Genomic DNA, 19488 nt, shown 5'->3' with positions numbered 1-19488 from the left:
GTGACAAAACTGCACATTTTAAAGTGGCCTTTTATTGTCCCCAGCACAAGGTGCACCTGTGTAATAATCATGCTATTTAATCAGCTTCTTGATATGCCACACCTGTCAGGTGGATTGATTATCTTGGCAAAGGAGACATTCTCACCAACATGGATGTAAACAAATTTGAGCACAACATTTGAGAGAAATAAGCTTTGTGTGCGCATGGAAAATTTCTGGGATATTTTATTTCAGCTCATGAAACATGGGACCAGCACTTTACATGTTGCGTTTCTATTTTTGTTCAGTATATTATCATCAACACTTACTAATACTGCAATTGATGACGCATAGATATGGAAAATCAAGAAGATTGAATTACTGCAATGTTTTTGTTAAACTGCCTTTTTCGTCAGCATGCTAGGCTAGCTAATGCTAAAACTAGCAGTATTTCAATATTCTTGATTTTTCATATTGGATAATGGGATCATTAAGAGTACAGCGACATCTTCCATCCCTGGATTGTGGTACGTTTTCTAGCCATATCCACATTCATCACCGCGGTGCAAACATTAGGACTGAAGATCGTTTTGACTTGAAGGGGAAGATGTATTTACTGCTGAACCTCAAGTCAAACGCATCGGCTAATAAAAACCTATTTCCATGGTTTCAGTCTTTCTGTCTCTCTCTGAAGCTGATCTATCTCTTTAAGTCAGGTTGTTGTGACTGGTTTGTAGTTGGTCTCTCTCTTTAGTCAGGTTGTTGTACTCATCACAGTAGACACATATGCGTATGATCCCAGCCAGTAGGAGAACACACAGCAGCCCCAGACACACTGCAGCAGCTCCAGAGGGTCTCTTTGAATATACTGAGGCACACATTGTTATTATTATAATATCAATCTGACAGACATTTTCCTCTCTTGCAACCTCGTCTTTATTTGTGTCTCAGCTTTGGTTACATGTTCAGTTGCTATTTCAAGCACTGAGAAAAAAAAATCATACTTTCTTCTGGTAAGAGATCTGATGTGTGTTTGTATTGTTACTTGAATGATGAGCACCAGCTCCAGCCATCTTGCTGGGCTTCAAGGTTCTCGCTTTAGCATAAGCTAAATGTCCAAAAGTATGTGGACACCTGTTTGTCGAACATCTCATTCCAAAATCATGGGCATTAATATGGAGTTGGTAACCCCTTTGCTGCTATAACAGCCTCTGCTCTTCTGGGAAGGCTTTCCACTAGATTTTGGAACATTGCTTAGGGGACTTGCTTTCATTCAGCCACAAGAGCATTAGTGAAGTCGGGCACTGATGTTGGGCGAATAGGCCTGGCTCGCAGTCGGCGTTCCAATTCATCCCAAAGGTGTTCGATGGGGTTGAGGTCAGGGCTCTGTGCAGGGCTCTGTGCAGGCCAGCCAAGTTCTTCCACACTGATCTCGACAAACCATTTCTGTATGGACCTCTCTTTGTGCAGGGGGGCACAAAGTTGGAAGCACAGAATCGTCTAGAATGTCATTTTATGCTGTAGCGTTAAGATTTCCCTTCACTGGAACTAAGGGACCTAGCCCGAACCATGAAAAACAGCCCCAGACCATTATCCTCCTTGACCAGGGCAGCTCTAGCAGAAATTTGATGAACTGACTTGTTGGAAAGGTGGCATCCAATGACGGTGCCACGTTGAAAGTCACTGAGCTCTTCAGTAAGGCCATTCTACTGCCAATGTTTGCATGGCTGTGTGCTCAATTTTATACACCTGTCAGCAACGAGTGTGGCTGAAATAGCCGAATCCACTAATTTGAAGGGGTGTCCACATACTTCTGTATATATAGTATATCGTCCACATACTTTTGGTCATGTAGTGTATGTTCCCTGCACTGCTCTAGTCTGTGTGTGATTTATTGTGAACTATTTTAAATTGTCAACTACAATGAAGAGGAAACTAACACGACTCTGATCACCTTGTGACATCTACCAACCTTAGTTTCCCACGGTGCATCGTAGTTTTAAACATTCGATTGAAGAATTGAAGTCAATATGTATTAATAGGACCCAGTGAAGTGACACATATAGCATGACTGAGGTTTTGACAGTTCGGCTTGCACGTGACCGGCCAACAATGGCCATAAAGGGGTCATTTTTCTATCTATGCGGACTGTACATGATAATGACATCTGTGTGAAGAGTATTCTGAGATGTGTGTGTCACCATAGCAGTGCAACGATGGTACGTTTTCTAGCCATGCTTCAAACTAAAGGGAAGCCAGTAAAAAAATTAGCATTCTCAGAAAGGCCAAAACATCAACATTTGAATATCTAATTTCATTATTGTTTTCTGTTGGACCATTCATCTTGTTACACCATTAGAAGCCTACACACAGAGAACTGTCAACACAATTATAGTTTTAAGCTTTAAAACTGTAGGAGGATATACAGCTGGAATTAAAAAAATAAGAAAGGAATTGAAAGAGAAAGATTTCATTAGTGGCTATGATTACTTACTACAAAACATGAATACTGTGCTAGGGTGGCCTTGCGGTCTAAGCCGCTGCCCATGGAACACAATGTGCTGCAGCATGGGTTTGAATCAGACCCATTGCTATTTCAGCACTCTCTCCCCCGTCTTTCCTCTCCTCCAACAAACAACTAATTATGTAATGAGTGTGACTGCCCCACTCCTTTAAAAAAAACATGAATACTTTTTTAGGCGATGATACAATTTAAAATCATGTTTGACAGACACGCACACAAAACAGACTTTGATAAAAGGCATTACTTTGGACCAAATCAGACGTGAAACTGCTCAGGTTTACACAGCCAACTTCTCAGGAGCATAAAGGGTTAGGGTTGGGGTTGTGTTTTCTGAATGACTCTGACAGCTATACTCTTAACAGCGAGGAGGGCTTCATTGCAGGCCTTGGAGATGAATGATGGCGGTAGGAGGAAACCATATCGACCACGGTCCTCCAGCTCAAAGGTGAAGGAGTAGTGGATACCCAGGTTGTAGGCCCAGTCGTCAGATCCTCCGGGGGCTAAGTCTGGAGAAGGACAAAGGGAGAACGAGGAATTTTACTTGTTTTGTAGTGACAGTTTATAAAGCAATAACTTATAACAGCTTTACAAAGCAATTGTCAACATTTTATTATAAAAGAGCTTGGTCTCATAGATTATACGTAACATAGTAAACGTAAATCCGGGACACTCAAATTAGTATGATATGTTGCGTTTGGTATAGTTACATGATGGTTGCTTAAGGCAAAAACTAAAGTAGGGTGGTTGGTCAGGGTGGATTGGTGGGCGTGTAACGCGAACGTCTACCAACCCAAAGGTTGCGAGTTTGAATCTCATCATGGGGAACTTAAGCATTTTAGCTAATGAGCAACTTTTCAACTATATACTACTTTATAGCTACTTTGCAACTACTTAGCATGTTAGCTACCCCTTCCCCTAACCCTAAACTTAACCCTTTAACCTAACTCCGAAATATTGTACATTTTGCACATTCGTAACATATTGTACCTTTTGCAAATTCGTAACATATACACTGAACAAAAATATAAATGCAACATGTAAAGTATTGGTCCCATGTTTCATGAGCTGAAATAAAAGATCCCAGAATTTTTCCATACGCACAAAAAGCTTATTTCTCTAAAATTGTGTGCACACATTTGTTTACATCCCTGTTAGTGAGCATTTATCCTTTGCCAAGATAATCCATCCACCTGACATGTGTGGCATATCAAGAAGCTGATTAAACAGCATGATCATTACAAAGGTGAACCTTGTGCTGGGGACAATAAAAGGCCACTCTAAAATGTGCAGTTTTGTCATACCACACAATGCCACAGATGTCTCAAGTTTTGAGGGAGCATTTTGAGGGAGCATGCAATTGGCATGCTGACTGCAGGAATGTCCACCAGAGCTGTTGCCAGAGAATTGAATGTTACATTTCTCTACCACAAGCTGCCTCCAATGTCGTTTTAGAGAATTTGGCAGTACGGCCAACTGGCCTCATAACCACAGACCACATGTAACCACGCCGGCCCAGGACCTCTACATCCAGCTTCTTCTCCTGTGGAATCGTCTGAGACCAGCCACCCGGAAAGCTGAAGAATGTCTGCACAAACTGTCAGAAAACGTCTCAGGGAAGCTCATCTGCATGCTCGTCGTCCTCACCAGGGTTTTGACCTGACTGCAGTTTGGCGTCGTAACCGACATCAGTGGGCAAATGCTCACCTTCAATGGCCACTGGCACACTGGAGAAGTGTACTCTTTACGGATGAATCCCGGTTTCAACTGTACTGGGCAGATGGCAGACATTGTGTATGGCATCATGTGGGCGAGCGGATTGATGATGTCAACGTTGTGAACAGAGTGCCCCATGGTGGCGGTGGGGTTATGGTATGGGCAGGCATAAGCTACGGACAATGAACACAATTGCATTTTATCTATGGCAAATTGAATGCACAGAGATACCGTGACGAGATCCTGACGCCCATTGTCATGCCATTTATCCGCCCCCATCACCTCATGTTTCAGGATGATAATGCACGGACCCATGTCGCAAGGATCTGTACACAATTCCTGGAAGCTGAAAATGTCCCAGTTCTTCCATGGCCTGCATACTCACCAGACATGTCACCCATTGAGCATGTTTGGGAAGCTCTGGATCGACGTGTATGACCGCGTGTTCCATTTCCCGCCAATATCCAGCAACTTCGCACAGCCTTTGAAGAGGAGTGGGACAACATTCCACAGGCCACAATCAACAGCCTGATCAACTCTATGCGAAGGAGATGTGTTCCGTTGCATTAGGCAAATGGTGGTCACACCAGATACTGAATGGTTTTCTAATCCACTCCCCTACCTTTTTTTTGTTTAAGGTATCTGTGACCAACAGATGCATATCTGTATTCCCAGTCATCCATAGATTAGGGCCTAATTTATTTATTTACATTGACGTTATATAAACTGTAACTCAGTAAAATCTTTGAAATTGTTGCAAGTTGTGTTTATATTTTTGTTCAGTGTAATACAAATTGTAATTCATAACATATCATACGAAATGGGTGATGGACATCCACAAATTAATACATACTATACGAAAAGTAACATATCATGTCAACGGATTTACGTACAGAATAATACGAAATGCTCTGAGACCAGGTTTTATAAAACTGTATATTTGGATCCTGGATGCTAATTGATTGATAGCCAGGAGTTATTCAAGATAATCCACGGGTAATGCCTGTTAACATTTCCATTTGAATTATCCACTGTCCCACAGCCCAGCCAGCCAATTCATAAACATAATCTCCATTATATCCCCATGCTTCTAGCCAACATTTGGTTTGCAACAGTGGGGGTTTGTCTGAACCTTGCTGCCTGCCACTCCAACCTATGTGATGCAGACAAAAATTCTGTGAGTATCACAATGTTGTCTTTGATGGAGACCAGGCTTGTGGTCAATTCCAGTCCAATGTTTCCTGAGTTTACCAAATTTAAAATGGAATTGACCCCAACTCTGATGAAGACTGACTCACATATTGTTTTTGCTGATGCGCCATATTTGTAGTTGTTCCTGTAGTGTCTTCTGATTTTCATGGCTGCCTCCTGTGCAAGCTCAAACTGTTAAAAAAAACAATTGAACACAGTTAATACAAATAATAAAAAGAGGCCCCTATTCATAAAAAAAAATCCATTATATACAGTGAGGTCCAAAAATGTATGCACTCACTAACTGTAAGTCGCTCTGGATAAGAGTGTCTGCTAAATGACTAAAATGTAAATGTAAATGTCCAAAAGTATTTGGACAGTGACACATTTTAATTTTTTTTCCAGCCCTTTGGATTTGAAATGATACAATGACTATGAGGTTAAAGTGCATACTGTCAGCTTTAATCTGTGGGTAATTACAGCACTTTTTGTACATAGTCCCCCCATTTTAGGGAACCAAAATAATTTGGACAAATTCACGTAGTGTCATTTTGGGGTCACTTTAATTGTAAATAAGAATATAATATATTTCTGAACCCTTGATTACCATGATTACGGATAAGCCTGAATGAATCGTGAATAATGATGATTGAGAAAGTTACAGAGGCACAAAGACACCCGCAAGACATGCTAACCTCTCACCATTATCATTAACAGGGGAAGTTAGCATTTTTGTGGGTTATGATATTTACTGACTGATCAAAAACCAGTACATGGATCACCATATAAGCATTTATAAGTAGCGAATTATGCCATTTCGGGTACTATTAGCCATTTATTAGGCCTTTATTCAGTGTTTGTGTGAATAGGACAACACTGAATAAAGGCTTAATAAATGACTAATTATACAGAATATAGGCCTAATTAGCTACTTACAAACACACTTATCAACTACAAATGAATGCCTAATATGTGATCCCTGGGTTTCATCCGCCCATTCAGCTCTCCCAACAACTCACCAGCTCGGCATGGTTAGGCACCTCCTCATTGGAGCAGGAGTATGGGAAGAGCAGCATCTGACCATAGGAATGGATGGAGAGGTAGAGCTTTACCGAGTCTTTGTGGCTGCGCAGGAAGTTAGCCACGGCTTCCGCCTCAGGCTCCGACTCTGGGAACTGGCCGCAGTATATCTCATCACAGGGCCTGTTGGAGGCGCCCTTCGCTGCAGAGTGAATAGAATAGACAGTTTATTGTCCATTTGGTTAGAATGGAAAGTCATCTGTCCATTTGGTTAGAATGGAAAGCCATCTTCTGCCTTTTTCCCAACACCCCCAGAAACACACACATGTTGAGTGACACAGAGTCAGTGGTGGTGCAACGCCCCTGGATGGAGAGCAATTTTGAGGATAAGTGGCTTGCTCAAGGGAACAACGGCAGTAGTTTGTATGTGGGATCAGAGACCAGTAGCCCTCAAGCTACCAGTTCAGTTCCCATTTCAGACTTACTGCACCAGTTTGCATCAAAGTTTCTATTGAGGTCGGTTCCAACACAGTTGCTTTCCTTGTTCGAGGAACGATTCTTTCTCCACATTCGGTTCTGGTCAAATAAAGCAGCACACAAAGTATAATCACAAAACAAATACTGACATACTGTATACACTCATAAAACCTATAGCCTACTGCCATATACTCATAAAACCTATAGCCTACTGCCATATACTCATAAAACCTATACTGACGTAAACTCACAAAATCTCTCTGACATTCTGTATATTCATTATGCAGAATAAATGAAGTTGAGTTGTTTAGGAGTGAGTGGAATGGATCTGTGTGATAAAAATTATATATATATATATATTTATTAGATCATGTGCACAAAGTACACTACATGGCCAAGAGTATATGGACACCTCTTCAAATTAGTGGATTTGGCTATTTCAGCCACACCCGTTGCTGACAGGTGTATAAAATCGACATACCGCCATGCAATCTCCATAGACAAACATTGGTAGTAGAATGGCCTTACTGAAGAGCTCAGTGACTTTCAACGCGGCACCGTAATAGGATGCCACCTTTCCAACAAGTCAGTTCGACAAATTTCTGCCCTGCTAGAGCTGCCCCAGTCAACTGTAAGTGCTGTTATTGTGAAGTGGAAACAACGGCTCAGCCGCGAATTGGTAGGCCATACAAGCTCAAAGAACGGGACCGCCGAGTGCTGAAACGCGTAAAAATAGTCTGTCCTCGGTTGCAACACTCACTACTGACTTCCAAACAGCCTCTGGAAGCAACATCAGCACAATAACTGTTAGTCGGGAGCTTCATGAAATGGGTTTCCACGGCCGAGCAGCCGCACCCAAGCCTAAGATAACCAAGTGCAATGACAAGCGTCGGCTGGAGTGGTGTAAAGCTCGCTGCCATTGGACTCTGGAGCAGTGGAAACACGTTCTCTGGAGTGATGAATCACGCTTCACCATCTGGTAGTCCGACGGACGAATCTGGGTTTGGCGGATGCCAGGAGAACGCTACATGTCCCAATGCATAGTGCCAACTGTACAGATTGGTAGGGGAGGAATAATGGTCTGGGGCTGTTTTTCATGGTTCGGGCTAGGCCCCTTAGTTCCAGTGAATGGAAATATTAATGCTACAGCATACAATGACATTCTAGACGATTCTGTGCTTCCAACTTTGTAGCAACAGTTTGGGGAAGGCCCTTTACTATTTCAGCATGACAATGCCCCCATGCACAAAGCGAGGTCCATACAGAAATGGTTTGTCGAGATCGGTGTGGAAGAACTTGACTGGCCTGCACAGAGCCCTGACCTCAACCCCATCGAACACCTTTGCGATGGATGAATTGGAACGCTGACTGCGAGCCAGGCCCAATCGCCCAACATCAGTGCCCGACCTCACTAATGCTCTTTTGGCTGAATGGAAGTCCCCGCAGTAGGGCTGACAGCAATTAGTCGACTGGTCCATTTTTTGGTTATTAGGCTGTTGGTCGACAGATTGTTTTAGTCGAGCAGTAACAAACAAACTAATGAATAAATAAATGAATAAATAAAAATATATATATGTATATATACACACACACTACTAGTCAAAAGTTTGGACACACCTACTCATTCAAGGGTTTTTCTTTATTTTTACTTTTTTTTACTTTGTAGAATAATAGTGAAGACGTCAAAACTGTGAAATAACACATACGGAATCATGTAGTAACCAAAAAAGTGTTATATTTGAGATTTTTCAAATAGCCACCCTTTGCCTTGATGACAGCTTTGCACACTCTTGGCATTCTCTCAACCAGCTTCATGAGGAATGCATTTCAATTAACAGGTGTGCCTTCTTAAAAGTTATTTTGTGGAATTTATTTCCTTCTTATTGCATTTGAGCCAATCTGTTGTGTTGTGACAAGGTAGGGGGGGCAGAAGATAGCCCTATTTTGTAAAAGACCAAGTCCATATTATGGCAAGTACAGCTCAAATAAGCAAAGAGAAACGACAGTCCATGAAGGTCAGTCAATACAGAAAATGTCAAGAACTTTGAAAGTTTCTTCAAGTGCAGTCACAAAAACCATCAAGCGCTATGATGAAACTGGCTCTCATGAGGACCGCCACAGGAATGGAAGACCCAGAGTTACCTTTGCTGCAGATAAGGTAATTAGAGTTAACAGCCTCAGAAATTGCAGCCCAAATAAATGAGTCACAGAGTTCAAGTCACAGACAAATCTCAACATCAACTGTTCAGAAGAGACTGTGTGAATCAGGCCTTTGTGGTCTAAAGGACACCAATAATAATAAGAGACTTGCTTGGACCAAGAAACACAAGCAATGGACATAGACCGGTGGAGATTTGTCCTTTGGTCTGGAGTCCAAATTTGAGATTTTTTATTCTAACCGATGTGTCTTTGTGAGACACGTTGTGGGTGAACGGATGATCTCCACATGTGTATTTCCCACCGTAAAGCATGGAGGAGGAGGTGTTATGGTGTGGGTTGCTTTGCTGGTGACGTCTGTGATTTAATTAGAATTCAAGGCACAGTTAACCAGCAGGGCTACCACAGCATTCTGCAGCGATACGCCATCCCATCTGGTTTGGGCTTAGTGGGACTATCATTTGTTTTTCAACAGGACAACGACCCAACACACCTCCAGGCTATGTAAGGGCTATTTTACCAAGAATGAGAGTGATTGAGTGCTGCATCAGATGACCTGGCCTCCACAATCACCCGACCTCCACCCAATTGAGATGGTTTGGGATGAGTCGGACCGCAGAGTGAAGGAAAAGCAGCCAACAAGTGCTGAGCATATGTGGGAACTCCTTCAGGACTGTTGGAAAAGCATTCCAGGTGAAGCTGGTTGAGAGAATGCCAAGAGTGTGCAAAGCTGTCATCAAGGCAAAGGCTGGCTTTTTGAAGAATCTCAAATATATTTTGATTTGTTTAACACTTTTCTGGTTACTACATGATTCCATATGTGTTTTTTCATAGTTATGATGTCTTCACTATTATTCTACAATGTAGAAAATAGTCAAAATAAAGGAAAACCCTTGAATGAGTAGGTGTGTCCAAACTTTTGACTGGTACTGTATATTTACACCCATCTCAGTGAACTAATCCATTGCGGAGGCCTAGACTAAAAGCCTATTTATGTTTGACTCTAAAATGTGGTCAGAAGCTCCATATGGAGGGTGTTGCAGAGCCTCCAGAGGCATGCAGAGGCCAAATCGAGCTCTGTACGCATCGCCATGCGCCTCCCACATTTTGTAACAATGTGGAGGGCTCTGCGAAGCGCAAGAAGTATGAATGCCCTGACTTCTGCTGAGGCCATTCTTGCCCTGACTTCTGCTGAGGCCATATCACAGTAAATGCAGACATCGGATTGACCATGCGCCCAGATGCACAATGCACTTCTCTCTCCAGAACGCGCACTCTCCCGCCAATTTGTGCATATTCATTTTTTCATAACTTCATTGTGAGAATTGTTTGCATTTGATTGTTGGTGTATATCAATTCCCCATTACATATATCACCAGTTGTACATTTACCATTAATTCTTATAATTTCTAATCTACAATGTTTGTTACTTTGATTACAGTCATTTATTTTAATGCATTCAATATTAGTATTCCAGTCTTCCTGTTCTCATTGTCGGAGTGGACACATTGTTCGCAGAGTGCACAACCTATGCTACGCTTGTGAAAAACAAGTTTTGGTTTATTTAATTCAATTTACGAGTTCTGTCAATTTAGTCCATTGTCTTTTGTTTGGAGTGCTCCTGTCAATGTTGAGTAAGGACGCGCACACATAGAATTAGGCCTATTGGCTACCTGGCCTGCTAGCAAATGTAGGCATATAAATGTGCCCATTTGGGGATCTGATTGTCACGATCGTCTTGACGAGAAGGAGTAGACCAAGGCGCAGCGTGTGAAATGAACATGACTTTAATAGTTAAAGCACAAAATACAAAACAAAACACGATCGAGAAGTCCACAGTAACACTGACTGAACACGGAACAAAAACCCACAAACACAAGGTGAAAACACACAGTTTAAATATGGCTCCCAATCAGAGCTAACGAGCCAACAGCTGACACTCGTTACCTCTGATTGGGAGTCACTCAATACAACCAAGGAAAAACAACCACATAGACAACCCAACCAAACAGAACACAACGAAACGAACACACCCTGGCTCAACATACAAAGTCCCGGAGCCAGAGCGTGACAGTACCCCCCCCTAAAGGCGCGGACTGCGACCGCGCCTCAACAACCCCAAACAGGGGAGGGCTGGGTGGGCATTACTCCTCGGAGGCGGCTCCGGCTCCGGGGCTTGACCACCACCCTTCTTCAATCCCCCGTAGCGCCCCGGTCCGATCTGACCCAGCTGGTAGGATCTGGACTGACGACGCGCACCCCTGGCTTGGCGCGTGAGGCAGGAACGGACCGGACCTGGCTGACGATACGCACCCTAGGCTTGATGCGTGGAGCCGGAACGGGCCTCACCAGGCTGACGACTCGCCTCCCTGGCTTGGTGCGAGTAGCAGGAATGGGCTGGATCAGGCTGACGGCTCGCACCCTTGGCTTGGTGCGAGTAGCAGGGACGAGCTGAACCAGGCTGACGACTCGCACCCTTGGCTTGGTGCGAGTAGCAGGAACGGGCTGGACCAGGCCGACGACTCGTACCCCTGGCTTGGTGCGAGTAGCAGGAACGGGCTGGACCAGGCCGACGACGCACACCGTAGGCTTTGTGCGTAGAGCAGGGACAGGCCGGACTGGGCTGGCGACGCACACCGTAGGCTTTGTGCGTGGAGCAGGAACAGGCCGGGCTGGGCTGGCGACGTACACCGTAGGCTTTGTGCGTGGAGCAGGGACAGGCCGGGCTGGGCTGGCGACGCACACCGTAGGCTTTGTGCGTGGAGCAGGGACAGGCCGGGCTGGGCTGGCGACGTACACCGTAGGCTTTGTGCGTGGAGCAGGAACAGGCCGGGCAGGGCTGGCGACGCACCCCGTAGGTTTGGTGCGTGGAGCAGGAACAGGCCGGGCTGGGCTGGCGACGCACCCCGTAGGCTTGGTGCGTGGAGCAGGAACAGGCCGGGCTGGGCTGGCGACGCACACCTTAGGCTTAGTGCGAGGAGCAGGAACAGGCCGGGCAGGGCTGGCGACGCACACCGTAGGCTTGATGCGAGAGGCAGGAACAGGCCGGGCTGGGCTGGCGACGCGCACCGTCACACTTCGAGTGCGGGAAACAGGAACGAGCCGGGCCGGGCTGGCGACGTGCACCGTACACTTAGTGCGGGAAGCAGGAACGGGCCGGACCGGACTGGTGACGCACACCACTTGCTTGGTGTGAGGAGCGGGACTGGGTTTCATCATAACCTTCCGCTCCCTCAGCTGCCTACCGAGTTCCTCTCGCCGTGCCTCATTTCTCACCCTTTCCCTAATCGCCTCTAATAGCTCCATCCTCTGCAACATTAACTCCTGCTCCCTCTTCGCCAGTAGCTCCCTTAACCTGGTGGCCTCCTCAACTAATCGCCCTGTGGCAGCCTCCTGCTGCCCAGTCGCCCCTGCCGTGTGCCCCCCCCTAAAATTTTTTTGGGGTTGCCTCTCGACCCTCCGACGCTGCTCCCACGTCCAGGCTGCCGATTCCTGGACACACTGCTTGGTCCTTTGATGGTGGGTTTTTCTGTCACGATCGTCTTGACGAGAAGGAGTAGACCAAGGCGCAGCGTGTGAAATGAACATGACTTTAATAGTTAAAGCACAAAATACAAAACAAAACACGATCGAGAAGTCCACAGTAACACTGACTGAACACGGAACAAAAACCCACAAACACAAGGTGAAAACACACAGTTTAAATATGGCTCCCAATCAGAGCTAACGAGCCAACAGCTGACACTCGTTACCTCTGATTGGGAGTCACTCAATACAACCAAGGAAAAACAACCACATAGACAACCCAACCAAACAGAACACAACGAAACGAACACACCCTGGCTCAACATACAAAGTCCCGGAGCCAGAGCGTGACAGTACCCCCCCCTAAAGGCGCGGACTGCGACCGCGCCTCAACAACCCCAAACAGGGGAGGGCTGGGTGGGCATTACTCCTCGGAGGCGGCTCCGGCTCCGGGCTTGACCACCACCCTTCTTCAATCCCCCCGTAGCGCCCCCGGTCCGATCTGACCCAGCTGGTAGGATCTGGACTGACGACGCGCACCCCTGGCTTGGCGCGTGAGGCAGGAACGGACCGGACCTGGCTGACGATACGCACCCTAGGCTTGATGCGTGGAGCCGGAACGGGCCTCACCAGGCTGACGACTCGCCTCCCTGGCTTGGTGCGAGTAGCAGGAATGGGCTGGATCAGGCTGACGGCTCGCACCCTTGGCTTGGTGCGAGTAGCAGGGACGAGCTGAACCAGGCTGACGACTCGCACCCTTGGCTTGGTGCGAGTAGCAGGAACGGGCTGGACCAGGCCGACGACTCGTACCCCTGGCTTGGTGCGAGTAGCAGGAACAGGCCGGGCTGGGCTGGCGACGCACACCTTAGGCTTAGTGCGAGGAGCAGGAACAGGCCGGGCAGGGCTGGCGACGCACACCGTAGGCTTGATGCGAGAGGCAGGAACAGGCCGGGCTGGGCTGGCGACGCGCACCGTACACTTAGTGCGGGAAACAGGAACGAGCCGGGCCGGGCTGGCGACGTGCACCGTACACTTAGTGCGGGAAGCAGGAACGGGCCGGACCGGACTGGTGACGCACACCACTTGCTTGGTGTGAGGAGCGGGACTGGGTTTCATCATAACCTTCCGCTCCCTCAGCTGCCTACCGAGTTCCTCTCGCCGTGCCTCATTTCTCACCCTTTCCCTAATCGCCTCTAATAGCTCCATCCTCTGCAACATTAACTCCTGCTCCCTCTTCGCCAGTAGCTCCCTTAACCTGGTGGCCTCCTCAACTAATCGCCCTGTGGCAGCCTCCTGCTGCCCAGTCGCCCCTGCCGTGTGCCCCCCCCTAAAAAATTTTTGGGGTTGCCTCTCGACCCTCCGACGCTGCTCCCACGTCCAGGCTGCCGATTCCTGGACACGCTGCTTGGTCCTTTGATGGTGGGTTTTTCTGTCACGATCGTCTTGACGAGAAGGAGTAGACCAAGGCGCAGCGTGTGAAATGAACATGACTTTAATAGTTAAAGCACAAAATACAAAACAAAACACGATCGAGAAGTCCACAGTAACACTGACTGAACACGGAACAAAAACCCACAAACACAAGGTGAAAACACACAGTTTAAATATGGCTCCCAATCAGAGCTAACGAGCCAACAGCTGACACTCGTTACCTCTGATTGGGAGTCACTCAATACAACCAAGGAAAAACAACCACATAGACAACCCAACCAAACAGAACACAACGAAACGAACACACCCTAGCTCAACATACAAAGTCCCGGAACCAGAGCGTGACACTGATAGTATTTCTGATTGGCTTAACGCACCACCACTAATGATCTGTGGAGCTTCTCAAAGTAATGTTTTCTTCACCTCAAACAGCAAGCAAACAAAGTCTGTTTTTACATCCATTGAGAATTACAATAGTTCCTCAATGTATTTGAAAATTATTTCCAGCTGTCTCCCTTTTGATAACCACTCAGCATGAAAGGGGAAAATGGCATGCTCTGATCCAGCGGAAACGTCATAAAATAGGCTTCTTATCAGAGCTTGACTTTGACTTAAATAGGTTCCGGTACTCATTTTGGATGCTGTTACTGTTTATATTTAGGTGCAGGAGCTCCACAATACTTTTGAGCTAATATTCTATAAGAGGAACAGGAGCTCAAGCAGTAGAAATGTGTAGGTGCCGGTACTCAGCTCCGGTGAGCTCCTGCCCAAGTCAAAAACAAGCACTGCTTCTTATGCCTTGCACAAATAGCGTACAGTTGTGTCTGTCCGAGCTCACTGGTGTGGGAAACTGAGGGCCCAGAATATTTTATACAATGTTGCAAATTTGCTAGCACAAGCTTTGGGCCAGACCCAAGTTAATAGTTGATACAATGTTTCAAGTTCGTTGCAGACAGGCCATGTGTAGCCAATGTGATTTATAGGATATTTATTTTTATCAGGATATTTTCTACCTGCAGGCTGCAATGTTTTTATTTGTTGGCTTGATGTAGGCTATTTTTACATAGTTGGCAATGGCAATAGAAGTTACTTTTTAGGTTTGTATCATTTTTATTTAGATTTGGATAGAATTTTGATTAACCACATGACAATGATTTTGAGATATGAAGACATTATTATAAATTAAATGAAACTGTTTCACGAAAATGTGCATATGAAAACCATAACTTGCACGCAGATCGGTAGAAATGGTAAGATACATTTGCATTCCACATGAGAAAGGTTGCCAACGACTACTGTAGCCTATTACCGGCAACTTCGGGAGAGTAATGGCAGAATCTGCGAAAGCCAGCTGGAGCGGGAGGAGAATAGTTGGGTCAGGTTACGTTTTTTTTCTTCTTCTGGTTATCTAGATCTCTGGCGTCCTCGAGGCATTAAACCATAAGCTTAAAGCATCAGACAAGCTCAATGCATATAGTTGATCTTATTAAAACACATAGGGTGTGTCTAGATTTGGAAAAATACAAGTAAAAAATTGTTTTGCAATCGATTGGTCGAAAGAACAGCCGACTTTCGGTCAACCAAGATTTGTTTTCCTTCGGGGACAGCCCTACCCCGCAGCAATGTTCCAACATCTAGTGGAAAGCCTTCCCAGAAGAGTGGAGGCTGTTATAGCAGCAAAGGGGGGACCAACTCTATATTAATGCCCATGATTTTGGAACGAGATGTTCGACAAGCAGGTATCCACATACTTTTGGTTATGTAGTGTATGTCCATATGATGCACAGTGCCCATAGAGATGACAAATGTTGTGTAGCTCAGATTGACATATTTGAAGGCACTGGCGGCATTCCAGACAGACTACATTGCAGACTCATGCCAGATCTCACTGGATAGGTGTTTATCATATCAGCTAACCACATCATATAGCAATCTGATGCATGACTGCGCAGTCGATTACGTGGCACACAACTATTGGTCGATACCACGTCTGCAATGTTGTCGTCCTGGAACGCAACCACTGACTCAATTTCGATACATCTTATTAATTGTCATATTTTTTACCGTTGTCCATGTGTACTTGTATCCATCCGGGTTCATGACAGGCAGAACATAGATGTCCATACTGTTCAGCATCTCAGTGATGTCATTGTTTTGATTGTAGAAATTCAAGGACTGAGGAAAGAGCACAAGGAAGATTCAACAATTTAATATATCTGTCTGTGTTCCAAATTAAAATAGTGTGCAATACAATTTTATATTCCAGAGCCATCATAAAATTTTTAAATTGTACTTCATAACCAATGAGTTATGAAGATACTATATAACCAAAGATGTATACAGTATCAGAATAGATAGAGTGTAAGTTGGTAGAGAATCTGGATTTTAGGAACAAGGTACTGACATATTGCACAAACCACAGGCAGAAGGCTGGGGAGATCCACTCTCTAGCATGAATGCCACAGTCAATCCACATTGCTCTCTTTTCAGCTCTCTCTTGTCGTCCGGACAACTGAAAAAGACAACAGAGAAATGCAATCATTTGATCAGATGATGAACATGTGACTGTTGCTTGTATAAAATGATTATGACAATTACATTATTTCAAAATATAATTATTGTATCAATCATTGCTAAAAAGGCAGCTTGGGGCACCTTGAGAACATAAAGTGGGCGTTTCTCATACGATGAGCCAATCAGGATGACTTTGACCATGTCTGAGTGTTCCTGGGCAGTCTTGTTGATCCAATAGTATATCTATAGAAGAGACAGCATGATAACATTTTCATCTACCAGCTGGGACCACAAATGACCAGGGCCTTGTATTCATAAAGCATCTCACAGTAGTAAACTGATCTAGGACCAGCTGCCCCGGCCATATAATATTATTCATTATTATCTAAAAGGCATCATAATGATCCTAGATCAGCACTCCTACGCTGAGACGCTGTATGAATACGGGCCCAGAAAAGGTTATGACATTGAAGTAATGTTAATGGGATGTTACATTGAGATTATGTTAATGTTACATTACATTAAGGTTATGTTAATAACATTTGGTAATGACATGACACAATCAGGTCTCTTACGTCCCCCAGAGAATGGTATCTCTCATAATAAGATGTGCTGCTTCGAGGGTCCGCCGATTCATTCCTGGTCTGCATCTCAATCAGTTCCTCTGTGTTGTCCAGTAGCACTCTGAAACAAACACACATTATTGCTCTTGGGGAATTCTCTGAACTATTAAAAACATTCTACATGCATTTCATAATACTGAAAGCTTATTCAATATCATGGATATGACCTTAAGGGCATAACATAACAAAATCAACATTGAAGTTAAAGCGAAGTCGGCTGGTAGTCCCAACCGTGGCTTGAACTCAAGATCTTGCTGCAGTAAACGCAACACCTTAGCCCTTAAGACAAGAAATATGATATTCTTGATGAGCCAGTTAGGTGTTGTGTTAAAGTTGCTAGTCTCGCTAAAATATGAGCATTGATCACATGACATACTGGTGTGTTATGTGGTGTGTATCCAGCAGGTCTGTGACAGTCCCCAAGTTGTTGGCAGGAACAAACAGGTGCACCTCAGTGTCTGCTCCAATGTGCTCAGGTGAAGCAGGTGACCACAAAACTGTCTGGGAGACACACACAACACACACACACGTTCATACACACACAAACACATGAATAAACTTTTTAAATAATGTATCCTAATTGTGAGTAACAATAAGTCTGAAAACAACACACCGTAACCTATTACAGAAACAAAAATAGTAATTGCACAATGTTCTTGGTTCAAGACCAGTGAAGTGAAAAGTTATTTTTAAACAGAAGATAATTATTTGTTTATTATCACATCGTTATTGTACCTCATATTGGCTGGATATGTTTCTCACAATATCTGCCTGTTGGTGTGTTGTGACTTGGATTGAGAGTACTTGGTCACTGTGAAAGACAAAGGAAAAATAGGCTAGGTCTCAATAGTCTAATGTGGCTTCCTTTCCTCGTCTCCTCTTCATCTGCACATATGAAAGGAGATGAGGAGAGGTCACAAGACTATTGAGATGTAGGGGAGCGTGAGGTGAGTTGAGCTAAAGGGGTAAGTTCCCTTGTTTCTAGGAAACCATACACAAAATTATTAATTTGACCAAATATTTAGGAAGAGGTCATCATTTCATGGAGTCTGTGAAGGAATAAACCACATGGAAAAAGTGGTAAGCGAGTTTGTAAAAAAACTGATTTTTACCAAGTCAAATTAATTATTGGGTTAGAGGTTTCATGATGCTTGTATCTAAACCAAAGTATATCATTTTAAGATTGTTCTATACACCAGTTGGGGTCTCTATACGCTTCAATATGAGGTCTTAAACCTAGCATGAAAGTGCATCCTTGTAGCTGTGTGGGCTAATATAGTCAAAATGTTTGCCTTGGGGTAAATTGAGCCAATGGCAAATTGAGCAAATTGAAGTGTTATTCTTCCCAGATCCATATAGTTTGCTATTCATTACAGTTCTGTATTATAGCAACTACATGGGTTTAGATTTGTCCTGTCATCTCATAATTTCTTGTGAATGTGAATTCCTTAAATCATGTCAATGATGTCAACGTCATGTCAATGATCACTTCAATTCTACTTTAAACAAAATACAGTTGGTGAAAACATGTAGGAGGATATACAGTGGAACGAGTAAACATTATCATGTGATCATGTGGTGGTCCTTCTGGATCTGTCAATCAAATGCATCTATTTTTCATTTAGGTTAAGCAAAGTCTCCTAAACAATTATGACAATGTTTACTGTAGGAAACTTACTGTTTTGAAGTGCAGTCACCTGTCTTAAGGAGTTTGTAAAAGTTCAGCAAAACAGCCCATATTAGAAGAGCCTTCATGTTTAATGTGTCCAAAACTTGTGCAAGATGTTTGGTTAACATGGTAGAGAGAGAGATAGAGAGAGAGAGAGAGAGAGAGAGAGAGAGAGAGATCTGTGTTGATTTAGCCAGAGTAAAGTCTAAGTTAAACTTTACTTTTTTGAGGAGGGCTTTGGGCTGCTTTGCAATAACAGTGAGCTGTTTAATACGCCATGATTTCCCCCAAAAAACAAGATTCAATAATATAGGTCTTTGTTTTAAAACCTTTCCACATCTTGATTAACAAAATGATTTATTGTCATTTATGTGGGTTTAAACTTTATCCTGGAACTGCCTTTTACCAGAAAAGAATGTGCTTTAGTAGGTCTACAGAATATTGTATATTCATTATGCAAAATCTGTCAGCTCACAGAGAAATTCACTGTCCTATACCCAATCACTATATAAACCCTAGATAACAAATGCTATGTATTGGCCATTGAGAGGCTTTGAAGGCACCGGTCGGCTATATTGGCACTCCGTAGTAGGAGTAGTTCTCCATAGGAATGAATGGAATTCGACAGTATTTCAATTAAATGTTTCAAGGACAAAATTCCATGT

At 44.2% G+C, this 19488-nt stretch overlaps 1 protein-coding gene across 1 annotated transcript; it reads right to left on the bottom strand.

The window, feature by feature from the left end:
- Positions 1-2274: 2274 nt before the first annotated feature.
- On the bottom strand, positions 2275-18968 carry LOC121554179 (carboxypeptidase B2). The gene is made up of 11 exons (XM_041867656.2): positions 18833-18968; positions 17890-17965; positions 17531-17655; positions 17107-17215; positions 16673-16774; positions 16422-16529; positions 16082-16192; positions 6913-7003; positions 6427-6629; positions 5515-5599; positions 2275-3009 (listed from the first exon to the last, which is right to left on the bottom strand). The coding sequence occupies exons 1-11, from the start codon at positions 18949-18951 to the stop codon at positions 2813-2815; spliced, it is 1326 nt and encodes a 441-aa protein (XP_041723590.2). The 5' UTR covers positions 18952-18968; the 3' UTR covers positions 2275-2812.
- Between the last annotated feature and the right edge of the window lie 520 nt (positions 18969-19488).

Source organism: Coregonus clupeaformis, chromosome 29, assembly GCF_020615455.1.
Source record: "Coregonus clupeaformis isolate EN_2021a chromosome 29, ASM2061545v1, whole genome shotgun sequence".
In the NCBI taxonomy this organism is placed as follows: Eukaryota; Metazoa; Chordata; class Actinopteri; order Salmoniformes; family Salmonidae; genus Coregonus; species Coregonus clupeaformis.
This window is presented reverse-complemented; position numbering and strand designations above follow the sequence as displayed.

What these genes read in the sequence shown, in the direction of transcription:
- LOC121554179 (XM_041867656.2), bottom strand. Translation starts at nt 18,951, where the DNA reads ATGTTAACCAAACATCTTGCACAAGTTTTGGACACATTAAACATGAAG. An exon ending in TGCCTAACCATGCCGAGCTG is followed by an intron (nt 5,600 to 6,426) that starts GTGAGTTGTTGG and finishes TTTTTTTAACAG; the next exon opens with TTTGAGCTTGCACAGGAGGC. An exon ending in CGCATCAGCAAAAACAATAT is followed by an intron (nt 3,010 to 5,514) that starts GTGAGTCAGTCT and finishes GTCCTTCTCCAG; the next exon opens with ACTTAGCCCCCGGAGGATCT.